A 22,439-nucleotide genomic window follows, 5' to 3' on the forward strand; every position below is an offset into this window, starting at 1 on the left:
GTAAAACTGTGTTGTGGGTTGTTACTGATTTGTTTTCTAAGCAAATACATTTGATTCCATGTGCAGGGATCCCCTCTGCTCAGAAACTAGCCCGCCTCTTCGTGACGCATATATTTCGTTTACATTCGTTTCCGCGTAAAATAATTTGTGACCGCGGAAGTGGTTTCGTTTCTAAGTTTTGGAAAGCTTTCCTCAAGTTGGTGGGGGTGGAACAGGGATTGTCTAGTGCATACCATCCTCAAACTGATGGTCAAACTGAACGTGTCAATGCTGTACTCGAATGTTATTTGCGTTGTTATGTTAACTACCACCAGGATAACTGGGTGGAACTGCTACCTTTAGCAGAATATGCCTACAATAATGCCATGCATCAATCCACAGGTTTTAGCCCGTTTTTTGCTGTGTATGGACAAGATTTCAGTCCCATCGTTCCTACAGATGATGTAGAGGGGGAGGGGAACCCCGACATTGCCTCCTGGGCACACGCCCTCCGTACCACTTGGCCCTGGCTCGTTAGCAACCTCGACCGGGCCAAACGTAAATACAAAGCGCAAGCTGACAAACATCGCTCCCCCGGGGGCGATCTGCAAGTGGGTGCTTTGGTTTACCTTTCCACCAAAAACCTCCGGTCCACCCAACCGTGCCATAAACTCAGCGCCAAATTCATTGGCCCTTTCCCCATTACTCGGGTCATAAACCCTGTCACAGTGGAACTGGCTCTCCCCAAATCTTTGAGGCGTGTGCATCCTGTTTTCCACATAAGCCTCCTCAAACCCCATGTTGCTTCTCCACGGTGGCATCCGGACCCACCGCCTGCGCAACCCATCATGGTGGGGGGGGGAAGAACACTTCGAAGTCTCCAAGATCCTTGACTCCCGTATTCACCATGGTACTCTCCAGTATCTAGTTCGTTGGAAACATTTCCCCCCTGCCTATGACGAATGGGTGCGCGCACGGGATGTCTCCGCCCCCGACCTCATTGACGCCTTTCACATTGCTTACCCGAACAAGCCAGCCCCCTTGCGAACTGGGAGGGGGCCTTGAGGGGAGCAGAATGTCAGGCTGCTATCTCGGTTTCGTTATTGCCTCTGTCTCTGTGCTGTATTGTCTGCCCCCCAAGGTCGCATGCCTAAGCCTAAGCCTGGGAACTCAGCTCCTGGGAAACTGTATTCCTGCGTGTAATCTCCCGCCTTTCCTGCCTTATAATATCTCCCAGCTAGTGAGCCTTTCATAGCTGTCATCTCCCAGCTAGTGAGCCTTTCATAGCTGTCATAATGTCAGCCCTTGGCCCACAGAACCAGAAATCACCACAAAGTCGTATAGAGTCCAAACAGGTGGATTTTACTGATCAAATAGGCATACAGTGCAAACGAATAAAATGACAGCTATGAAAGGCTCACTAGCTGGGAGATATTATAAGGCAGGAAAGGCGGGAGATTACACGCAGGAATACAGTTTCCCAGGAGCTGAGTTCCCAGGCTTAGGCTTAGGCATGCGACCTTGGGGGGCAGACAATACAGCACAGAGACAGAGGCAATAACGAAACCGAGATAGCAGCCTGACAATATTACTCTTCCTACACACTTGACACTGAGAGACACTGTCCTTCAGTGTTAATCCTCTGAAGATGCCTGCCACAGCTGCTGGCGAAACGTCAGGAAAGAAACTACCAAGACCACGGTTACACAGCCCGGATAACCCACAAGAACCAATGAACATTTAACAAGGTTCATGGGATTGTTTTGCCCTGACTATGCCAGGACCCACTTCAGGGACCAATGGCCACATCAGCAGAAGAGAACAGGCAGTTCCAGTGGTGATGGGGGCAGAGGAATCCTTGAAGGTTAGGGGCTGGGCAGCAGCAGTAGTGGAAGGTGACACTGGTGGAGGATCTTCCGTAGACAACGGCAGTGCCACTACAGTTAACCCTGGTTAGTACTGCGCAGAAGAAGGCAATGGTAAACCACTTCTGACCAACCCTTACCTTGAAATTCCTACGAAACAATCCAAAATGAAAACAAATATAGTGCTGGAAGATGAGACCCCCCAGGTCGAATGGCACTCAATCAGCTACTGAGGAAGAGCGAAGGACAAGTACTATTAGCACTGTTCTTAATTACATGACTGGACTGAAGCCGAAAGGATGTTCAGTGGCTGACAAGAATGGATGCAAAAGGAAAGCCCAAAGCTGTTTGATGCATATAATAGGAACATGGAATGTGAGAAGCATGAATCAAGGTAAGCTTTGTGACAGATACAAGGTTAAATGTAATCTCTGAGACTGAGGAATTCTGTCAGCCAATGCCAGCCAAAGGTAAGCTTTGTGACAGATACAAGGTTAAATGTAATCTCTGAGACTGAGGAATTCTGTCAGCCAATGCCAGCGGGCAGTGGGCAGAGACTGGTAAGCTGAGAGGAGTCTTCTTGAAGGAAGAGAGAAGTTCCTGATCTTTTAGCTTTGAGCTACCAAACTGTGCAGTTGTGTGCTAAGACTCTTAGAACCTGTGTGTTCACATATTACCTAGATTACATAAACCAAACCTGAGTGGTGACAAAGGGAACATTGGGGTAGAGAAAACCCTTTCTTCAGTCACAAAGTGGGAGGTGGTTCCTGAAATAGGGAGACTGCTAATTTTGTGTTTAAGGGGCCATTGCCAGATGTTTTGAACAAAATGCCACCAGGCACAGATGGACCAGGCTGCAGTAAGGAGGAAAATTGGGGTAAAATCACCCCTCTTCCTTCTTGCAGTGCAACACTTTTACCAGCAGAAGAGTAAGATGAACATGATTCCCATTCTTTACTATTGTCCTCCTGAGGCTCATGGCATTTTGGCAAAAGGTTCCCCCATCAGCTTTTTGGAGAGCCATAGTGGACTGCTCAAGGAAGGTGAAGGCATGGAAAGATCTATCTAGAATCCATCCCAGTTACCCCATAGCAAGAGTATGAACAAAGCCTTGGTCCAAAAGACATTCTTTATTTACAGTAAGTTACAAGGTTTTTTGTGAACAAGGGTTTAAGCAACAGCAGTATGGCCAAACATTTTAATGCATCCCTGGGCATCACAGCTCTCACAGTTTTATGTCTGCTTTCTTACAGCCCATTCCTGAGCCAGGGAGCCGAATGGGATTAGGAGGCGACCAGCCCCCTACTCCAGTGTCTGTGCCACTTGAGCCATGCAAACTGGCACGGATGCCGGAGTAGTGCCACTTGTGCTGCCCCCCCCCCAGAACTGCCACAGCAGTGCGGCCCTTGGATGCCGGCTTGGCCTCCCACCGGTGCAAGTGCTCATGCCAGCATCCCGGGAGGCGTTCCTGAGGTGTGGGGCTACCAGTAGGCAGCCTCCTAACTGCTTCCAGGCCAGGAATGCCCCCTTACGCCTCTGCAGTGCTGACCAGGGTTTTGCTGTTGAAGCATTGCTTTTCTCTATGGGGCTTCCCTCCCCTTTAAACTTTTTTATTTTAAAAATAAAATATTTTTCATTTTATTTTTTCCTGCCACGGCCGCGAAACCTCCTTGGAGGTGCCACTGCAGGGCTCAGGAATGAGCTCTTAGTCGGATTCAGAAAGGACCTGTACTTCACATACTGAAGAATATTGGCAATCTGCTACAAATACAGCCTTTCCAAATACGTTAAGCCTCCTGTTTAAAGAGAATGTTGAAGCTATTTATTTTTTTCCTGAACCATATAAATAAATCATATACCAACTGAGACAACTGAATTTTGTAGCTAATATATAGCACAAAATGCATGAGGATGGGTGGGAGAGAGATCAAAGTCTAAGGTATTTCCCCTGCTGGAGAGAGATTAACATTGAGTTGAAAGCATCAGGATTCCAGTACCACAACAGAAAACTGAATCAATCTCTTGTTTAAACCAGAGTCTCAGATTTCCACTTGCTGACAAGACTACATAACCCCTGAAGTCCTAGACTGCTCCTAGAGAATACAGCAGGGCTACTGTTTTGATAACCTGTTTATATCTAATATGATCAACACAGGAAACAGGCTACTAGAAATATATATCTAAATTAGATTTATAGTTGCATCTGGTACCCAAAATAGGAGTTGTAACATTCTGAAATCCAGAGAAATAGTGTAAATTAAGGACGATATACAAATTATACTTGCATTTTAACTGTATAAACAGTTACTTTGCTATAGAATCTAGATCACTGGCTGGTGCGGGTATGTTATTGGTAACAGCTCTCTTCTCCATTTTATACCTTCTCTTTTAAGCCCATTTCAAAGATCCCCTTTCTGAGCCTTTTGTACATTCTTTTGCCAAGATGTTATCCTCATCTACACAACACATTCCGACCCATTCTCTATTCCCCTCACATGAACTAGAGCACCTACTGTACCTCACACAAGCATTTGGAACAGACCTTATAAAACATTGCGATGGATCCCACAATCAGAGGCTTGTCTTCTCTGCCTTCCCCTCCCCTGTGACCTCTGAAGTTATTTATTAAAATAATTATATCTTGCCTTTCCTCATTGCTCACGGCGGTTTACAAGTCATTGTGAGAATATTACCATTCAAAACCATTAAATTAAATTGCCAGATACCATTCTCCACAAAAACTGATACATGGAGTGGGGGGACGGGGACGACGGACCACTATGGACAAAAATGTCACGTAGTGGGGGGTTATCACAATTCCTCTTGGGTACACTGAGGGAGAGCTTGCTTGTTTGTTTGGCAGAATGTGTATTTGGAGTTTTCATTTTTCTTCTTCATAGTCCCTTTTACTTATTTTACCTCAGTAGAAATGAGACACCAGAAGCTTTTTCAAGTTAACAATCAAATAACAGAGATTTATTGAGCCCTGTACAAGGGATGGACTTGGAGGGGAAATTGTGGTTATGAAAAGCATAGAACCAGAGATATTTTATAGGTATCACTTTAGAGAAGGCTTAGACCTTAGACGGCTTAGATGGTACAGAATTACACTTCTTAAGTTCTCAAATTCCTTTCAGTTCCCAGAACTTCTTATAGATGCTCCTATTCAGAGACACTGCTGCCTAGCTAACAGGAAAGGTAGAGATTAACCAATCTCTCTTCCCCAGAGAACACAGAAGTATGGAGAATTCTCCTAAAATCTCTTCCTGTTCTCACTATAGAACTACCCCACTCCAGTGGCAGTAATCCAATAACAAAACCCTGTATCTGGAATATCTCCTTCCCACAGCCGATTCCCTTCCAGTGACCTGAGAAAGGGTCCTATTCCTCCAAATCTCTGCCTGTCACTCCACAGGATTTGTTTTACACCAGCTTAGGCAAATTTGAACCCTCAGGTTCCCAAACACAGCTTCTGATGACTGAAACAAGAATCAATTCCTTTCTTCAGAACAGAGAGTTCCTTAGCTCCACCCACTCTCTTTCTCTGAGCTTCTCTCAAAGATTAACTCTTTGTTCATCACAGGGGAGCCACAGGAAGGAGACATAACTGAATGGAATTGCCCCTTTCCTCTTTAACGAGCAGAAGAAGTCGAGGTGTGATTTCTCGAGACCCTCCTTACTATACTATGCCATGCAGCATTTGACCATGAGTCTCTTCTCACCCCCAGCACCAGCTCCTTGGAGGTCACATCTGAGGAAAACTTGGAAGATCCACCTATGTGAACTTCTGCTTGAGAATGACAGGATCCAACCCAATGACTTAAAAACACACACATGAAGACATAAAATACTTTTGCAAGAATAAAGGTACAAGCAATAATAATAATTGTGCCCTTCTACATCTATCTGTCTGTATATGGGAGGGGAACACAAACATTGAAGTCAGAGTAATTCTAAAAGTTACAATTTTATATACTAAGAATAAACAGCTGCTAGATTCTACATTATTTTTACTTCTTAATTTCAAATGCATTGGCCTACTTTACCCACTGACATATATCATGATCTGTGAATGCCCTTAAATGAGTAACCTCAAAATTAAAAGTTTTTACCAATTGAAAAGAATGTGTGACATTTTTTTGTCGGCCTAATGTTTTTGGTGGAGAGGGGAGAAGGTTACATTTTGAATTTACTTAAAAAAAACTAAATTAAAAAAACAAACACTGATATAACTTCAACATTATATTACATTAGACTGCAGTTTAAGAGTTGCGACCCACAACCACAAACGTCTTATAACACACCAGACTTGTGGAAGAGATTAACTGTTTAATTCACCCATAATCCTACAGGCAACAACTACAATGCAGCATAGCACTGCTTCTTTTTATGGAAAATATTTTATTTAGTTATTGCATTTCTTGGCTGCCAAGGCACTCAAGCCAGTTTACAATTTAAAACATTAGAGAGACAACATTTTGTATGGCCACCTGTTTTTTTTCCTGTGGGTTCCTTATTTGGGGGTGGGTGTTAAATCAGAAACACTGTACAGGGGAAAAGATTAACCCCTCCTTTTCCAGCCTTATAATGTGCATATGCACAGATATATCGGTAGCAATTTTTTACTTTTTAAAGCTGCCACAAAAGATCCAATGACAGATCTCCCTGAATCTCATTTAGTTCGGTCCAGAAACTCCTGTTTTTCACAGCTATCATCAACACCGGATGCCTCAATATCTTCAAAAATTAGGAAGTTATGCTATCATTAGCCCTACCTAGTAAGAAGCCTTTCATTCCTTTTAAATGGCATGATAGACTAATCTCTTGGAATATCATTCATGAATATTTTTCTCTCTTCGCTCCAGATTTAAAATTATAAAAAAAAGATGTATTCAAAACAAAGTTGTATGTTACTGAGACATCATATATAGTTACGCAGTACAAACCTAGACACCAATAGACATGTCTGAAGGATATTGGCTTGAATTCAACAAGATCTTCAGTCACTAACATTACAAGTAACATTCTACCAAAAGTGGATGGTTCACAGACAGAAAATGTTACATCAAAGCTAGTAACAAGGTCTGAAAACAGTGTTGCTCTTCTGTATCCAAATGTGGGAGACTTATTGCATTTTACAGTATCTCCTGAAATATGCAAGTATGCTTGAAAAATCACCCCAAGATTTTTGCAATATGAAATAATTACATTCTCCAAACTGAAAAACTACCTCCCTTTATTCTTAGCCAACTCCCAACTTTAAAGGAATGATCTTGAGAAAGTGAAACAATTACAATAGCAGTTTCTAATAAAACTATCACATTTTGTACTCCCTCTGAAACTCAGAGATTCACCAGCTGTTAATTCTTTACACCCTGAAAATATCTTTAGCTTGGATTATACTATCAAGCCAAAGAATACACACCCACATGAACACAAGAAGTGGCCTTATAGTGAATCAGACCACTGGTCCACCGAAATCAGTACTGTCTAGTCAGACTGCTAGCGGTTCTCTAGGGTCTCAGGTAGAGGTCTTTCATACCAACTACAATGTGATCCTTTTAACTGGAGTTGCCAGGGATTGAACCTGGGGCCTCTGGCATGCCAAGCAGATGCTCTAGTACTGAGCTACAGTTCCTCCCCTCCAGCCTCCTCCCTCTATTTGTGATATGGTAGAGGATGCTGCTGTGGCTGGTGGCAGTTGGGCAGCCCCTTTTATATGGCTTCCCCTGAACCTAAGATGCTTTTTTGACAGCCTACAAGGTACACCAGAGGTTCCCCAAGAAATGTTGTCTATGAAGTACTGATTTCTAATACCTGGAGCATATTTCCCCAGGCACATGAAGTATACTTTGCTGGAACAATATCCAAGGAACTTGGGGGAAGGGGGAGTCTCAATCAGCCACAGCAGCTGTCGTGACCATGCCACCACAAGTTGAGGAAGGAAAAGAAGACACGGCGGGGGGGGGGGAGTGTCAGACCTTCCAGGCTCAATTCCAAACACAGCTTGGAAGCCCCTGAGGAATGCCCCTCCACAAACCCTTAATAATTCCAAGATGGCCATACTGAGACAAGGCAAATAATTCTTAAATAAAGGGTTATGTCTATTACTACATCTCATTTGGTATGATGCTGACCTACTTCATCAGCTGGAAGATCTTAGTACACAGCAGATTTAGAAACGTTTTATTAAGGAAGAAGTATTAACTGTGGTATAGCTAGTTCAGCAAGTTTGCATGATCCTGACCAATATTTATGCACTACGGATACTATAGAAAAATCTAGTAATGCAGCAGCTTAGGCGAACAGTCACCCTGCCCCTCTCCAGGCCGGAGAGGGGTCTGGGGCAGTGGCTCTGGGAGGTCACCACTACCTCGCCAGTGCCCGCTGAGGGGGAGGCTGCTGGGGTGAGTCCTTGTGACAGCTGCTCCACCCCCACACATTGGCTGGGCCACCAGGCAGCGTGCCCTGGGGAATGTGTACCACGGGAGGGGAGCCCAACGAGTGGGGTAATTGCTCTGTCCTGGTCCCTTGCAGGGTCTGGAGCTGTCTGTCCATGGGTCCCCCAGAAGTCACTCAGGGAACTTACTTTTATGGCTGCGTCTAGAGCTAGTACAGTAGATTATGTCTTAACCTGCAAGGCTTTACTTCTGTTAGTAAATAAGTTTAAAGTTCTTCCCTACCTTAAGAGTAAGACCCCCCCTGACACTGGTGCCTCAGGAGATATTTCTGACAGGATAGCCTCGCCCGGGTCCCACACCGCCTGGTCGGACCAGGAGAATGAGCCCCCGGCATGAAGGGAGAAAGGCCAGAGACCAGGCTGAAGGTGGGGGCTGGGCCTGAAGGGGGTTGGGGTGGGGGCTGTCCCCAGGTGCCCCGCGGGAGAACCCCACACTCTCTTTGTCGTCTAGTCTTGCAGGAGCGACGACTGGTCACCGCGGAGAAAGCCCTGGCCCTTGCACCCAGGGCACATACCACCCGGCAGGTAGGGGCAGACGGCGCCTGGCCCTAGCCATTGGCTAGGGTTGCTGCCCCCTCGAGAGCCTGAGGTACGCCTGGTGGCCGGCGACTGTGGCACTGTCACCCTCCCCCGAAAGGTGCTTCTACCGGAGCCTCCACCAACCTCGCATTGGCAGCCACTTATACGTTGGGTGTTGTAAATTGATTATGTGTTGTTGTATTATGTATTATTGTTATGGTTAAGCTCAAGACCTTTGGTCAAAGGAGCTAGTAAATAAATGGAAATGGATTGGCAGCCACTGACCGGGAGCCCTCCCTCCCCCCCCAGAGCGGCAAGCAACTGGCTGCGAGAGCACCAGCCAACGGGCTCCCCACAGCTCCTTGGACGGCTGGGGCTGGAGCGTTCGGGTGCCTTCCTCCCAACCCTTCGCCTCTTCTCCCACCACCTTCCCAGGACCCCCCTTGCCTCCCAATAAATGTCTGCTTGCACCCAACACCATCTCCAGGTGCCTCACTTGTGGATTTGGGTGCGAGGGGGTGGCCTGCCACAGCACATGCCCCGACTGGGGACCCGTGGCAGGGTGGCAAGCAGCCATGTGAGATGGCAGTCTGCCGGCTCACCCATGGCAGCCAGCGCTCATGGGAGCTGGCCACCACCTGGGAGGGCTCAGGTTCAGTGGCTGGCCAGCTCCCAAGGTGGCTCTGGTGCAAGATGGGATGTCAAGAGGGCATGCTGCGTATTCAGAGCTGGCAGCTCCCAGCCAGCTTTGCGGACATTTGTATGTAGGTGGAGCCACCCTTCTCCAGTCCCTCCTGGCCAGTCCTCCCCTTGCGGGGCCAACCCTGCCAGTCAGGGGGTGACATGTCTGACATGACTTGTTCTTGAGAAACTCATGCTGGCTCTTAGTAATCAGATCCATCCTTTCTACATGCTCAAGGACTGACTGTTTCATGATTTGTTCAAAAACCTTTCCTGGTATAGATGTCAAGCTGATGGGTTGGTAGTTACCTGGATCCTCCTTGAAGATGGGGACAACATTTGCCCGCCTCCAGGCACCTCACCTGTTCTCCAAGCCTTCTCAAAAATAATGGACAGAGGCTCAGAAATTAGATCTGCAAGTTCTTTGAGTACCCTTGGATGCAATCCTTTGTTTCATTTAAAGAAACTAGGTGTTTGTGCACTACCCCAATGCCAAACCTAGGCTGCAACTCCCTTTCCTCACCATCTGTTTATGCATGCTGAAGCCAAACCCATTAGGAGTCCTTCTGCCTACGCCTCTCCCCGGCGCAGCGCCTGCGGCCTCAGGAATACGCTGTGAGACTTTTTAAAATGTTAAACTCTTATGCATTTGAGGCAGCTAACAATCATTTTTTAAAAAAAAACATTGTTTTAATATTTTAAAAGTAATGAAGGAGTCAGACTAACAGCATCTTTACTGACCAACATGTTGTCCTACTCTGTCAAAACAGTCTGTACTAGTGATGGTAATGTAGAATATTCTATTGCCATGTCATCAGCTCAGGGGACGAAGTTCATCATGGTAGGAACTGGCAGGTAAGTCTAGGGCAATATCCTACAAATCCGAAGTATAAGTCCCTCCTATTATAGGTTTTGTTAGCTGACTGCAAGGCAAACAAATTACTTCGGGGTAGGCTGATGGTGTCTAGATCAAATCAAGCCTGAACTCTCCCTGGAAGCTAACATGACTAAACTGAGACAAGAGTCACTGGAAGAAAAAAAATGCTAGGAAATGCTGAAGGCAGCAGGAAAAGAGGAAGACCGAACATGAGATGGATTGGCTCTATAAAGGAAGCCACAGGCCTCAGTTCGCAAGACCTGAGCAAAGCTGTTCATGATAGGACATTTTTGAGGTCTTTAACTCATAGGGTTGCCATAAGCCAGAAACAACTTGATGGCATTTAATCCACACAGGCTGATAGGGTATACCCAGTCCTCTTTCAAAATCTACTGAAAGAGATTCCCTATTGGTACTTCTCCATAACCTTTTTCTTTAAACTTAAAAAGAGGGCATGCCTCTAGCTACTATCTGTCATTGTACGCTCTTCAAGCCACTGTATCATCCTGCAATGATAGACGGGCATGCTGCCTGTTTTAAGGCATGAATTACTTCCTGGTTGGCCCTTTATCTCTGTAAAACATGCTTCATGAAGCTCACTAAGAGCCTCTAACGTTATCACGCCTACAACCTCAACAGGCACCAATGGCATAGGCTTGAAATACATCTTATAGCTCTTGAGCCATACCAGCTGGCTTTCAGTGTATGTACCATAACAAAGAACTCCACCCTCTTAAAAATAAAGGCATACTGCAAAACATTTGAGTACATATTCAACACCTCAACTTACCTGAAAAAGGTTCTTTCAAAACTGTAATCTCAAAAGGACAAAAGCTATCTATATTCTCAAGTAGCATATAGCTACTTTTTTGGATTCCTAGAGAGAGAATTACTTCATTCAGTTTTTTCCAAGTTGCTTATATTACATTTGTAACAGTGTAACAGAAAGAACAGTTAAGATCTCCTTGTGTGTTTCATGAAAAAAACAACAGATATGGGATTTAAAGGCTGCAATTGATTATCTTCCTTGGAGTACAATAACTGATGTCTAGAAGGCATGAATTAAAATTTGATGTCAATAATCATCCTTTAATTAGTGCTGATTCAGCCAAAGATTTTTTAAAATCAGACTGCTCTATCAAAACAGATTCAAAAATAGTTCACACAAAAAAGAGATATTGAGGATTATAGCAGCAGAAGAAACTGAAATAATCCTCCCAAAAAACCGAGATGCAAGCAGTGAATTTGGAGCAAAGAAGTAACTTTAACACTAGATATACTTTAACTGGTGAAAGCAAATAATTTGCTCAATACAACCCCTCCCTGGGAGCATTTGAGAATTAACAGGGGTACTATTTAGTATTATTTATTTATGCCACCTCCCTTGACATCCATTTGTTCTCATCTTGGTCCCAAAATATGTCTTTGGGTTGATTAGTATGGCTCTGAGTTAATATTTTATCATTTTTTAATTTAAATTGCTAGTTCTTAACTTTAAGGCCCTAAAGGGCTTGGGGCCAGAGAACTTGAAGAACTGCTTCCTCCCATACAGTCCAACTCACCAGCTAAGATCTTTCTTACAAGCTGTGCTCTGTGTTCCTGCCTTCATAAGTGAGGCCAGGGTTCTGATGACCAGAGACAGGGCTTTTTAAGTGGTGGCAGCTCACCCTTGCTGCTTACTCAACACCTACGGTACCATACTCTCTTTTTTTAACCCAGGATTTTAATTAAGGGGGCTGTTATTTTAAAATAGCTTTTATGGGTTGCGTCTAGCTTGAGAACTGTTTTATGAGACTTTTAAAACTGTTTTACGCTCCTGTTGGGTTTTTAATGCTGGGGTTTTAACTGGTAACAAATAGTTACAATTAGCCACTATAAAATTGAAAGATAGGGAAGCCTGATGTCTCTCAAATTTCGTCTTGACTAAGCCACAAACTAATATCATTTTTTCTAAAATCTCTTAAAATAAAACCTTAAAATGGTAGAGAATTAGTACTATTTCACAGTCCTACATTTCATTTTAATTCCAAAGCCCATGTTATAAGGAGTCCTTGAAAGGAACTTCTGGCTTACAAAGAGCTGACCCCCACCTGTGGCACGGTTCTCTCAGTGACAAAGCAGCATTTATGGACTTCTCCAAAGAGTTTCAAGAATCCACGTTAAATACTAATGTAAAAACATTAATAGAGAGAACTATTAATATTCATTTAAATCTATGTACTTAAAATAGCTCAGCAACTACTGATTTAAAACATAACACAAAATATGAACTCTGCTGATAAGATCATAATGTAGTTAGAGAACTAAATCTGACTTGGCAATTTTTGAAATTACAAAATTAGAAGAGAGAATTACCATCTTGGGGCTAAAATTCAGACGACCAAACAAACAAACTTGCTATCAAAGAAAACATGTCTCCATTAAAGGAGATTACAGAGCTCTAAATGGGCAACAGTTCAAGAATGCTACAGCAGTAGTCAGGCATGCTCGATTTACACTACTCTTACTTTTCCAGTGCTGCTTCTAACTTTAGACCCTACCAAAACCCAGTGCAACTTTTAAAATATCAGTTAATTTATAATAAGCATTGTCAAGAAGTAAAATTAGTTGCATAAGCAGCTAAACAGGTTTGAATTATCCGCAACCTTAAACCGTTCTATAATGTGCCTTATGTTTATTTTAGTTGGTTAATATTCCAACATCAAATAAATGTAGGAATACATCATAACCCTCAAAATTATTTTTTCCTTCTGCATTGTTACATTTCTTTCCAGCTGATCTACCTTTTCTTTTAATTTTTAAACAGCAAAGAAGTCCTTCAGTCTTTTCACACCCTCTTTTACAGGAGTGACAGAAGTAGTCCACTTAAAGCCTGAATCTCCTATTGAATACCATTTGCATAGACTTACTGTCTGGTACCTAACTCATAATACTGTTTCTGAGTTTTAAAGCCTTAAATGGTCTGGGACCAGGTTATTAATAAAAACAAAAACGTTTTAAACTTGAGATTATCTTAAGGACCACATTCTCTCTCTTTTATATGAACCTATATGCACACGGAGTTCATCTTCAGAGGGCCTTCTTCATGTCTCCTCCACCCAGTCTGAAATCCCCACTTTTCTCTAGTAATTCCTAGGTTATGGGACTGCCCAAGGCAAGTCCACCTTTTCTCATCTTAGCTAACTAAATAAATTACAATTTATATCCCACCTTACTTCCAAGGTAAGGTACACAGGGTTACCAGGTTTTCCATCCAGTACTGACCAGGCCCCATACTCACTGAGCTTCAGCAGGTTTGTGGCATCCTGTGCTTTCCAACCTGGGCCCCAGGCAGAAAACTTGAAGTTTCTCTCAGCACAAAACTAAGGTTCTCGTTTGGGGGTGGGTGGGTGTTGGACAGAGACTTGTAGCTGATAATTTAACCTGGAAGTATGTTTTTAATTTGCTGGATGTGTTTGGTTTCACAAAACAGTAGGGTTTTAAAAAATTGTTTTAAATTTTGAAGTCTACCACTACACATCATTTGAGAAAGGGCAGAATACACAAGTTTAAGATAGAATATTTTGTTCCTACCTGACACAGTCCCCACCTTTAAGTTTCTACTGTGCACACACACCACTATCTCTTTAAAGCCTTCTCATTCTCTTTCCTTTAAAAATTAAATCCCTCGGCAATAATAAAGAAAGGGTGGTGCCCACCCTGGGTCCAGACCTCCCACTGAAGAGCAAACTTGATGTCCCAGTGCAATGCACTACAAAAACCACTGAACTCAATATTAGGATATGAGGAAGCCACTTCCTATTGCCTGCTTAGGGAAGTCAGATTCCTTGTTTATGATCAGGTGCTCATGCTAAATTATTTGGGTGCAGAGCTGTATATTCCCTCCATACTGCAATAGTCCGTGGAGAAAGATTTCACTGTTGCTCAGAATACTGTCCAAGGTTAAAAACTAAAGGTGCAGCAGGTACTTTTGGTAGGTCAGTTCCCCAAAACAGAGAACAGGCAGTTTGCATAACTATATTTTTCCAATACATAAATCTTGACCAAAACTCTTAAGGTTTTTACTGCATTCTCTGTTTCAATAACTCACATTTGTTGACAGCAATATCATGTTTTAAATAGCAAGTAAATACTCTGATAGGCTTCCTACATGGCTTGAGGGGAGCTCCTGATGAAACAATTTTAACTTTTACAGCTGATAGATTTTAAGAGTGCATTTAATCGATAGCATCATCATGCAACTCCTGTTTACTCCAGTTAACTAAAGAATAGTGGACTATGACCAGGATGGTAACACACACATAAGCTTTTCTTATTAAACACAGAAACTTTAGTATTAAAGAATCAAAGAGGTAACACACTGTCTTGAAATATCAATTCCTACCAAGTCTTCATTTTGTTTAAAATATTATGCAGCTGGCAAAGGTAACTCCTGTTCTGACTGGAAATGCCATATTAAGCACATACCAGTAATTTTATTTTTATGTGTTACCAGGCATCAAGGCTGGTTTGCCTACTGCAGCTAGTTAGAGGTCAAGGCCCAGTTTTTCTAGCACCTGATGACTTCTCTGACCTGAACACTTCCTTCAATTAGGAAGGAACCATGGAAGTATCCTCCCTAACTTCAATTAATCTGGCCTTTTATTTCTTCTATACATGCTCACTCCAAGCCTTCCCATTCTTGCTACCTCAGACTTGTTCGGCAATTGCTCAGGAGACAGGACTAATGGTCTTTGCACTGCTGTACCACAGATGGGTGGGCTCTCCTCTACTGAGCTGCCTGGGCAGGGATCACATACATACATAACCAGACAAGGAAAGAGGTCACATTAGAGGAATCAAATCAGACTGACTGTTTAGATATTCACTTTTCTGGTAACAGCCTACAATTTTTTGATTTAAATTGGGGGGGGGTTTGATAAAATGCTTTTAAAGGAAAAATCTATCTAAAACAGTTCTCTATTTAAGATACACTATAGTCCAAAGGTCATGAAATAAGGATTAGTTTTTAATTAGGTCGCATGAGGTTGTATGTTCATGCAACGTTTAATTTTTGGGGTAAATGAATTCCATTAATCCATTCACAATGTCATGCTCTTCCATAAGTTTCTGTAAGACTATTTTGGGAAATTTTTCTATTTAGAAGATGTTATCACAGATGCTTGGCTTTGCGGTTCTCAAAACTGAATTTGTGTCTGCCTCTTCTTCACAGCAAAAATGTTATAAAATAAACATACAGAGTCGAGAAAATTCCATTGCTCCTTTGCAAATCTATGTACACAGAACTAACCCCTTACCTCTTAAGTGCTAAGTTTGAAGAAGTTCAGTGAATAGATTTATTGGAATGGAATAGATTTGCACAAGGAGCTAGATGTGAGGAGGGAAGGGCAAGAAGTAAAAATGATAGTGAAACCTTCTGAGCAGAATTCTCCACAAGTCTTGGGATCTTTGTATGTATAGCCTGAGGTTTATCATATTATTTTCTCCCTGGAGAACACCTAAATGGCAGCAGGCAATAAAAGAGACGCAGTTTGGAAATGTTTTAATGAAGTTTCTCTACCTATGGGTAAGGCAGGCAAGGTGTGCAAAATGCAAACACTGCAACCAAGAAATGCAAGGCATGGTGGCCTGAATGAAACAACATAATGAAAAGTGCTGTTTATGAAGAAAACCCTGATTTATATACCGTCTTACTGACTAGAGATTTAAATTGTGAAAATCTAGTCTTACTGACTAGTGATTTCAACCATGATTTAAATAGATTTGATTTACATCAAATCCACCCTGCCCAGCACTAAGATGACAACATGAATACTATTTTGTTCTAGGACCTGATTCCAAGCCAACAATTTTCTTGGTTGCTGAAAGAAGAAGAGGAGTTTGTTTTTATACGCCGACTTTCTCTACCTTTTAAGGAGAATCAAACCGGCTTACAGCCACCTTCCCTTCCTCTCCCCACAACAGACACCTTGTGAGGTAGGTGGGGTTGAGAGAGTTCTGAGAGAACTGTGACTAGCACAAGGTCACCCAGCTGGCTTCATGTGTAGGAGTGGGGAAACCAGCCCGGTTCGCCAGATTAGAGTCCACCGCTCACATGGAGGAGTGGGGAATCAAACTCAGTACCCCAGCTTAGAGTCCACCACTCTTAACCACCACACCACACTGGCTGCTGCCTTCCTCCAGCAATCAAGGTAAGTAGAACCTACAGCAGATTAGGACTGTTCTATGCATTCTGTTGAATGACACTGAATCATCCTTAAGATACCCAACTTACTATTGATTCAGTGGATCAATGCATTTGATTTCAACATTACTATCAACTTATTCCTGTTAAATGAATAATATTTGTATTACCAGAATGACACACACAAGTATGTGGCCATTATTTTTGCAATGCTGTACTGGGAGAAGTGACATTAGGGTTCCCAATATTCATTGTTGCCACACACACACAAAAATAGAAAGTTAATGCCACAGCATCACACCTGGTCAACAGGGTAGGTGAGATGTCAATGGTCAGTAAATATAAGAGTGGAAGATTTTTAGCAGGTGGCAATGAGCCATCTAAGTAGAACTATCAATGGTAGGACAGGATGAACCGGGGTAAAAGGGAAGAATTCAGAGTAATTTACATGTGATACCAAATAATATTTGATAAGGTCGCCCATGGACAGTGTATTATGGATAGTAGTTGTTGAAAAGAAGAACTCTGAAGAATTTCACTGGAGAAGAAGGCTGAGAACTTCCTCCAGTGAAAATGCTGAATAACTGGTCTAACAGGTGGGAAGAGAACCAAGTCTCAAAAACATGTAGATGGAATCAAGGGGTGATTCTGTTCATCCAGAAAGTAAAATTACTCATTTTACTGAAAAGAGTTATTAAGTAATATTCTTATAAAACACAAATAAAAACATATTTTGGTAATTTCAATTCCATGCTGATCCTGTTGAGATGGAAAGCAATAAGATTTTATGTTACCAATAATCTTGTGTAAGTTAAAAAAAAAAACACTCACAATCATAGGAAAGACCAACTTGCCTTGTTTAAACGTGTTCTTAAATAAGGACAAACAATATCCAATTAATTGCAAGGTATATATAATCTTTAAAAAGTACATTGTCTTTTAAAACCACATACCAAAAAACCATGAAAATATGTTATTAACAGCAGCTCTACATTTTAGAACAGAAGTTTCCATATCAGAATCAATACCACTGCAGATGAGCTCCCCTCCTTTTTAACAATTCTTGGGAAAATACAAAATACATTAAAAAGATGCATTAACAGTTCAAGATATGACTAGTCTGTGATTTTGTGCCACATGGGTGGAAACAAATGGTACAATATTATTTGACATAAAAAGCCAATAAAAAACCACCCCCAATGTGTGTGTGATCATAAAATGCTATTGAAAAGCCAATTCTTTTTAAACTTTATTTTATCTGTGTATAACTTTTCATTATACCCCACTTTTCTCTAACAGGACTTAAAGTGACTTACAACATTTTCCCCTTCTCCATTTATCCTCACAACAACTCCGTGAGGTAAGCTAGGCTGAGCACATATGACTGGCCCAAAGTCACCCACTGAGCTTCCATGGCAGAGTAGGGCTTTGAACCTGGGTCTCCCAGATCTTAGTCCAACACTCTAACCACTCTAGCATTTGCCTCTTAGGTTGAAAAAAGGAAGCTATTTCCAGTTCTGCTATGCACATAGAAAGACGAGGATTTATTCCATAATCTGCCCATTTCTGTCCAGCAAAATAAATTAATAAACAGTGCCCACCATTATCAAACATGCAGGACGTCATAACAGATGTGTTTAACATTGTTGAGGGTTCGGCAAAGGTATATAACAGTGAATATTATACTTAATTTACAGTTATACTTAACAATCCTTAACATAAAAAATGCATATATGACACTCAGCAAGTGTATGTAGATAGCCATGTTGAACATATTTATGGCTGACAAAATGCTGATACAGATACAACCCTACCTACACATGTAGCTCAAGAAGTGAAGAGAAATGTCCAAAGAACAGGATATGGGGAGGAGTATGAGACCCCACAGGATGCTCCCCTCCTTCTAACTATGGTTAAGGAAACCATACTTCATTACACCTGCCTCGCTGCTCACATTGGTCAACATGGCCTACTCCTGATAAAAGCATATCTACAGCAGCAAAAGCTCTAAGTAATACCCTCACACATTGATTGACATAGGTAGAAAAACATACTGTAATACACCCAGATCAAAAGCCGACTTTAAAAAGGCATCAATTGCTCAGGAATCACTAGCAGAATATTCTACAGAATTATTGTTTTGTTTCCAGAAAGGACTATTTCAAACTAGGCAAGTACTGAATTTTTTTAAAAGCTTGGAATGTCTTACAATTCGGCTCTTGGCTTTTTTGTTTTTATTTTCTGCCTTCTGTGCAATATCACAATATGGAAACAGAAGATGTGTGAAATACACAATATGCTTCATTTTGTAACACCAGAAAACTGGCATAGAATTCTCACACCAAATATTTTGACTTTTCCCAGGGAAAAACAAAAAGGGAAAAACAAAACAAAACTCTAAAGAAAAGACACCGAGTATAGGAGGGGGGTACCTGAATGTCATCTTCTGTAAGATATATGCACGTTAAATCTCAGGAAAAAAAATAAACTGAATATATCAAGACTATACAATTATAGATGCTACTGTTACTTTATCAATAAAACCCCACAATGGTTTAAAAAAGATATGACAGTTTACATAAGACTGTAATTTCTCTACACTGAATATGGCCTTGATTAAACTTGAGTTCTCAGGCTATGCTTTCCCCTCCAGTCACTTTCCCATTATACAGTATACTTAAACAGGGAAGAACGCTTGACAGCAACCCTTTGTACATCCAATATGACAGTCACAAATGTATGGTTACACTTACCACTTATTATGTTACACCAGCATATTATATACACACAGGAAATTGATGTACTCCAAACTTTGTAGTTAGCTTTTCATTTCCCACTTCCATGTAGGAAATCATGTTTCAAAATGGGTGCATCTTTATTATAATAGATAACATCAAGTACAATTTGAAACATTAATTATAGTGTTACTACAAGTCAGTGATCACGTTAACCATTACAGTTTTGTAAAAACCAAACTTCCCAAACCAGGGATTTGCTTTGGAAGAAACCAAAAGGTTACCAAAATTTTGACTGAATTGTCAGTTATTAGTTTTTGATACATGCCATTGGTTTATGGACCTCAGCAACAGTATCACCCAAAAGTGCATGTGCTTTCACAACTGTTTATCCCAACCTTCCTATACAGAACCTGTATCTAAAGTCTCTTCATGGCAGAAAAAATGTTTTGCTGCCCTGTATTCCACGCTCCCAAAAAGAGATTGGCAGAAATTAACTTTGTGGGAAATAAAGATAGGAGTTTCACTGTGGCTAGCATCTCAATTTTATGTGGAATTTGGCACACCTAAGTAAATTGATTTAGGTGCACCTAAATTCTGCATGCCCTGACCTGGATGGCCCAGGCTAGCCTGATCTGGTCAGATCTCAGAAGCTAAGCAGGGTCAGCCCTGGTTAGTATTTGGATGGGAGGCCACCAAGGAAGTCCAGGGTTGCTGTGCAGAGGAAGGCACTGGCAAACCACCTCTGTTAGTCTCTTGCCTTGAAAACCCTAAAAAGGGGTCGCCATAAGTCAGCTGCGACTTGACGGCACTTTTCACACACACACACACACAAATTCTGCATAGAACTGGGCTGTAAAAGGACTCGCAACAAACTCACATAAGGAAGAAAAGCTATTCTACCCGATAGTTTTTGCCTGTTTCCGTAAGCAATGAACACAATTTTGACCTGTGCCCAACAGACAAGAGAAAGAAATAAGATTCTAAGCAGGCAAGAGTCGTTCTCGCCTTGCTAGTTAACTCACAGGCACAGATTCCCATCACTCATATCACAAGAATCTCCTTCACATCACAGCTTTCTGTTCAACTTTCCCAGTGGGTCGCCGTGTTCGTCTGTCTGCAGTAGTAGAAAAGGGCCAGAGTCCAGGAGCACCTTAAAGACGAACAGAAATATTTTCTGGCAGGGGATGAGCTTTCGTGAGCCAAATATTTCTGTTCGTCTTTAAGGTGCTACTGGACTCTGGCCCTTTTCTACTACTGTTCAACTTTCAGTTAAGGAAACTCGGAAAGCAGGATGTGGGACCCTTTTCAGACCACTGAATCGGGGGAGGGGGGGGAAAGAGCAGCTTAAATCTGGGCAGTGGGGAGTGAGCCAGCCAGGCGAGGAAGGGGGCCTGGAGTGGGCGGCTCCACCTCCTCTGCGAGGAGGCCCGAAAAGACGATGAGGAGGGACGGACGAAGCCAGGAAGGAAGCAGAGCCCCCCCCCCGCCCACTTCATTTATTTATTCATTTATTTATTTACCTGCTGCAGGTCTGTGAGGAAAATCTCCCTCTCCGCCGCGTTGGACGCCATTGCGGTCGGTCTGGACCTGGCACCTGAGCGCGGCCCTCGCCGCCGCCAGTGGGGAGGCGGGTCCGGGCCGAGGGGGGCGCTCTGTCGCTCGCTCTCCGCGGCGGCGGCGGCAACCCCCTCCTCTCCCGTTCACATGAGAGGGAGGGGGTGTTCCCGCCGCGCTGCGTCGCGCTCCTTCCCGTCGGCGGCGGCGGCGCCTCCTCCCGTCCCCCTCTCGGCCCGCCAGTCCCTTCCCCCCCGCCACCTTGCGCAGGCCCCGCCCCCTCCTCCTCCGCCGCCGCTCCTCGTCGCTCTCTTTGGCGGTCACCCTGTCGTAAAAGCGGGCCCGCTTTGCGGCTCCAGGAGCACGTGACTTGGGGAGGGAGGCGGTGGGGGCGAGAGGGAAGTGCCTGAAGGCGGGCCGAGAGGCTCTCGCCTCTTGCAGGCCGAGCGACGGGAGGGGAGGGGAGGGGAGGGGAGGGGAGAGTCTGCAGTTGCAAAACGGAACAGAAGTCCAGTGGCGCTTTAGAGGCGGAGGAAATCAATCCTAGCCTATGCGTTCGTGAACCTAAGAAAGGCCCTGCTGGATCAGACCAAGGCCCATCAAGTCCAGCAGTCTGTTCACACAGCGGCCAACCAGGTGCCTCTAGGAAGCCACAAACAAGACGGCTGCAGCAGCACCATCCTGGCTGTGTTCCCCCGCACCCAAAATAATAGGCCTGCTCCTCTGATACTAGAGAGAATAGTTCACAGTGGGTAGCCGTGTTAGTCTGTTTGCAGTAGTCAAAAAGGGCAAGAGTCCAGTAGCACCTTAAAGACTAACAAAAATATTTTCTGGTAGGGTATGAGCTTTCGTGAGCCACAGCTCACTTCTTCAGATACAATTCTTCAGAGAGAATAGGTATGCATCATTACTAGTATCCATTTTAACTAGAAGCCACGAATAGCCCTCTCCTCCATGAACATGTCCACTCCCCTCTTAAAGCCCTCCAAGCTGGCAGCCATCACCCCATCCTGGGGCAGGGAGTTCCACCATTTAACTATGCGTTGTGTGGGGAAAAAAATACTCCCTTTTATCTGTTTTGAATCGTCTCTCGTGAGTCATAAAGCGAGCTGTGCCTCACCAAAACTTATCCTGGAATAAATCATATGAGTCGTTAAGGTTTCACTTGACTCCCGTTCAGTTAAGAGGCCTTTAACTTTTTAATTCCTGCGTGCGCTTTTTGGCGGGGTGGCCACTTTGCATCCAGTGCACTATAGGCCACGAAAGCTCATGGGGGAATAATGAGGTGCCACCAGAATCCTCTTTATTGTAGCCATCACAGGGTTCTCGAAAAGGATGCACAGCTGGAGAAAAGGGAAAACGTGACGCGCTGTCCTCTCTTTCCCCGTAAACAGAGATGTGGCATTGGCTTTCAGTTAGCTAAACTGTGTCTCTGTGTCCACACACAGCATATCTCTGAATATCACGGGTTGGGGACAGAGCAGAGGCTGTGGACATTGGTGTCCACTTTATGAGCTTTCTAGACGCATAAATCAGGAGTCTTATGAAACTTTAAAGTCTTTGCTTGGATGTTCCCATGCAC

The 22,439-nt window shown here is 43.2% G+C and overlaps 1 protein-coding gene across 2 annotated transcripts in view; it reads right to left on the reverse strand.

Moving 5' to 3' along the window:
* Positions 1-20,877, reverse strand: part of PKN2 (protein kinase N2) — an 82,089-nt gene extending 61,212 nt beyond the window's left edge. For both annotated transcript variants that reach the window (XM_056845631.1, XM_056845629.1), the window contains exon 1: positions 20,824-20,877. In XM_056845631.1, coding sequence (XP_056701609.1) covers positions 20,824-20,874 — 51 coding nt within the window. In that variant the 5' untranslated portion in view covers positions 20,875-20,877. The remainder of the gene's footprint in view (positions 1-20,823) is intronic.
* Positions 20,878-22,439: the final 1,562 nt, after the last annotated feature.

Source organism: Euleptes europaea, chromosome 2, assembly GCF_029931775.1.
Source record: "Euleptes europaea isolate rEulEur1 chromosome 2, rEulEur1.hap1, whole genome shotgun sequence".
NCBI lineage: Eukaryota > Metazoa > Chordata > Lepidosauria > Squamata > Sphaerodactylidae > Euleptes > Euleptes europaea.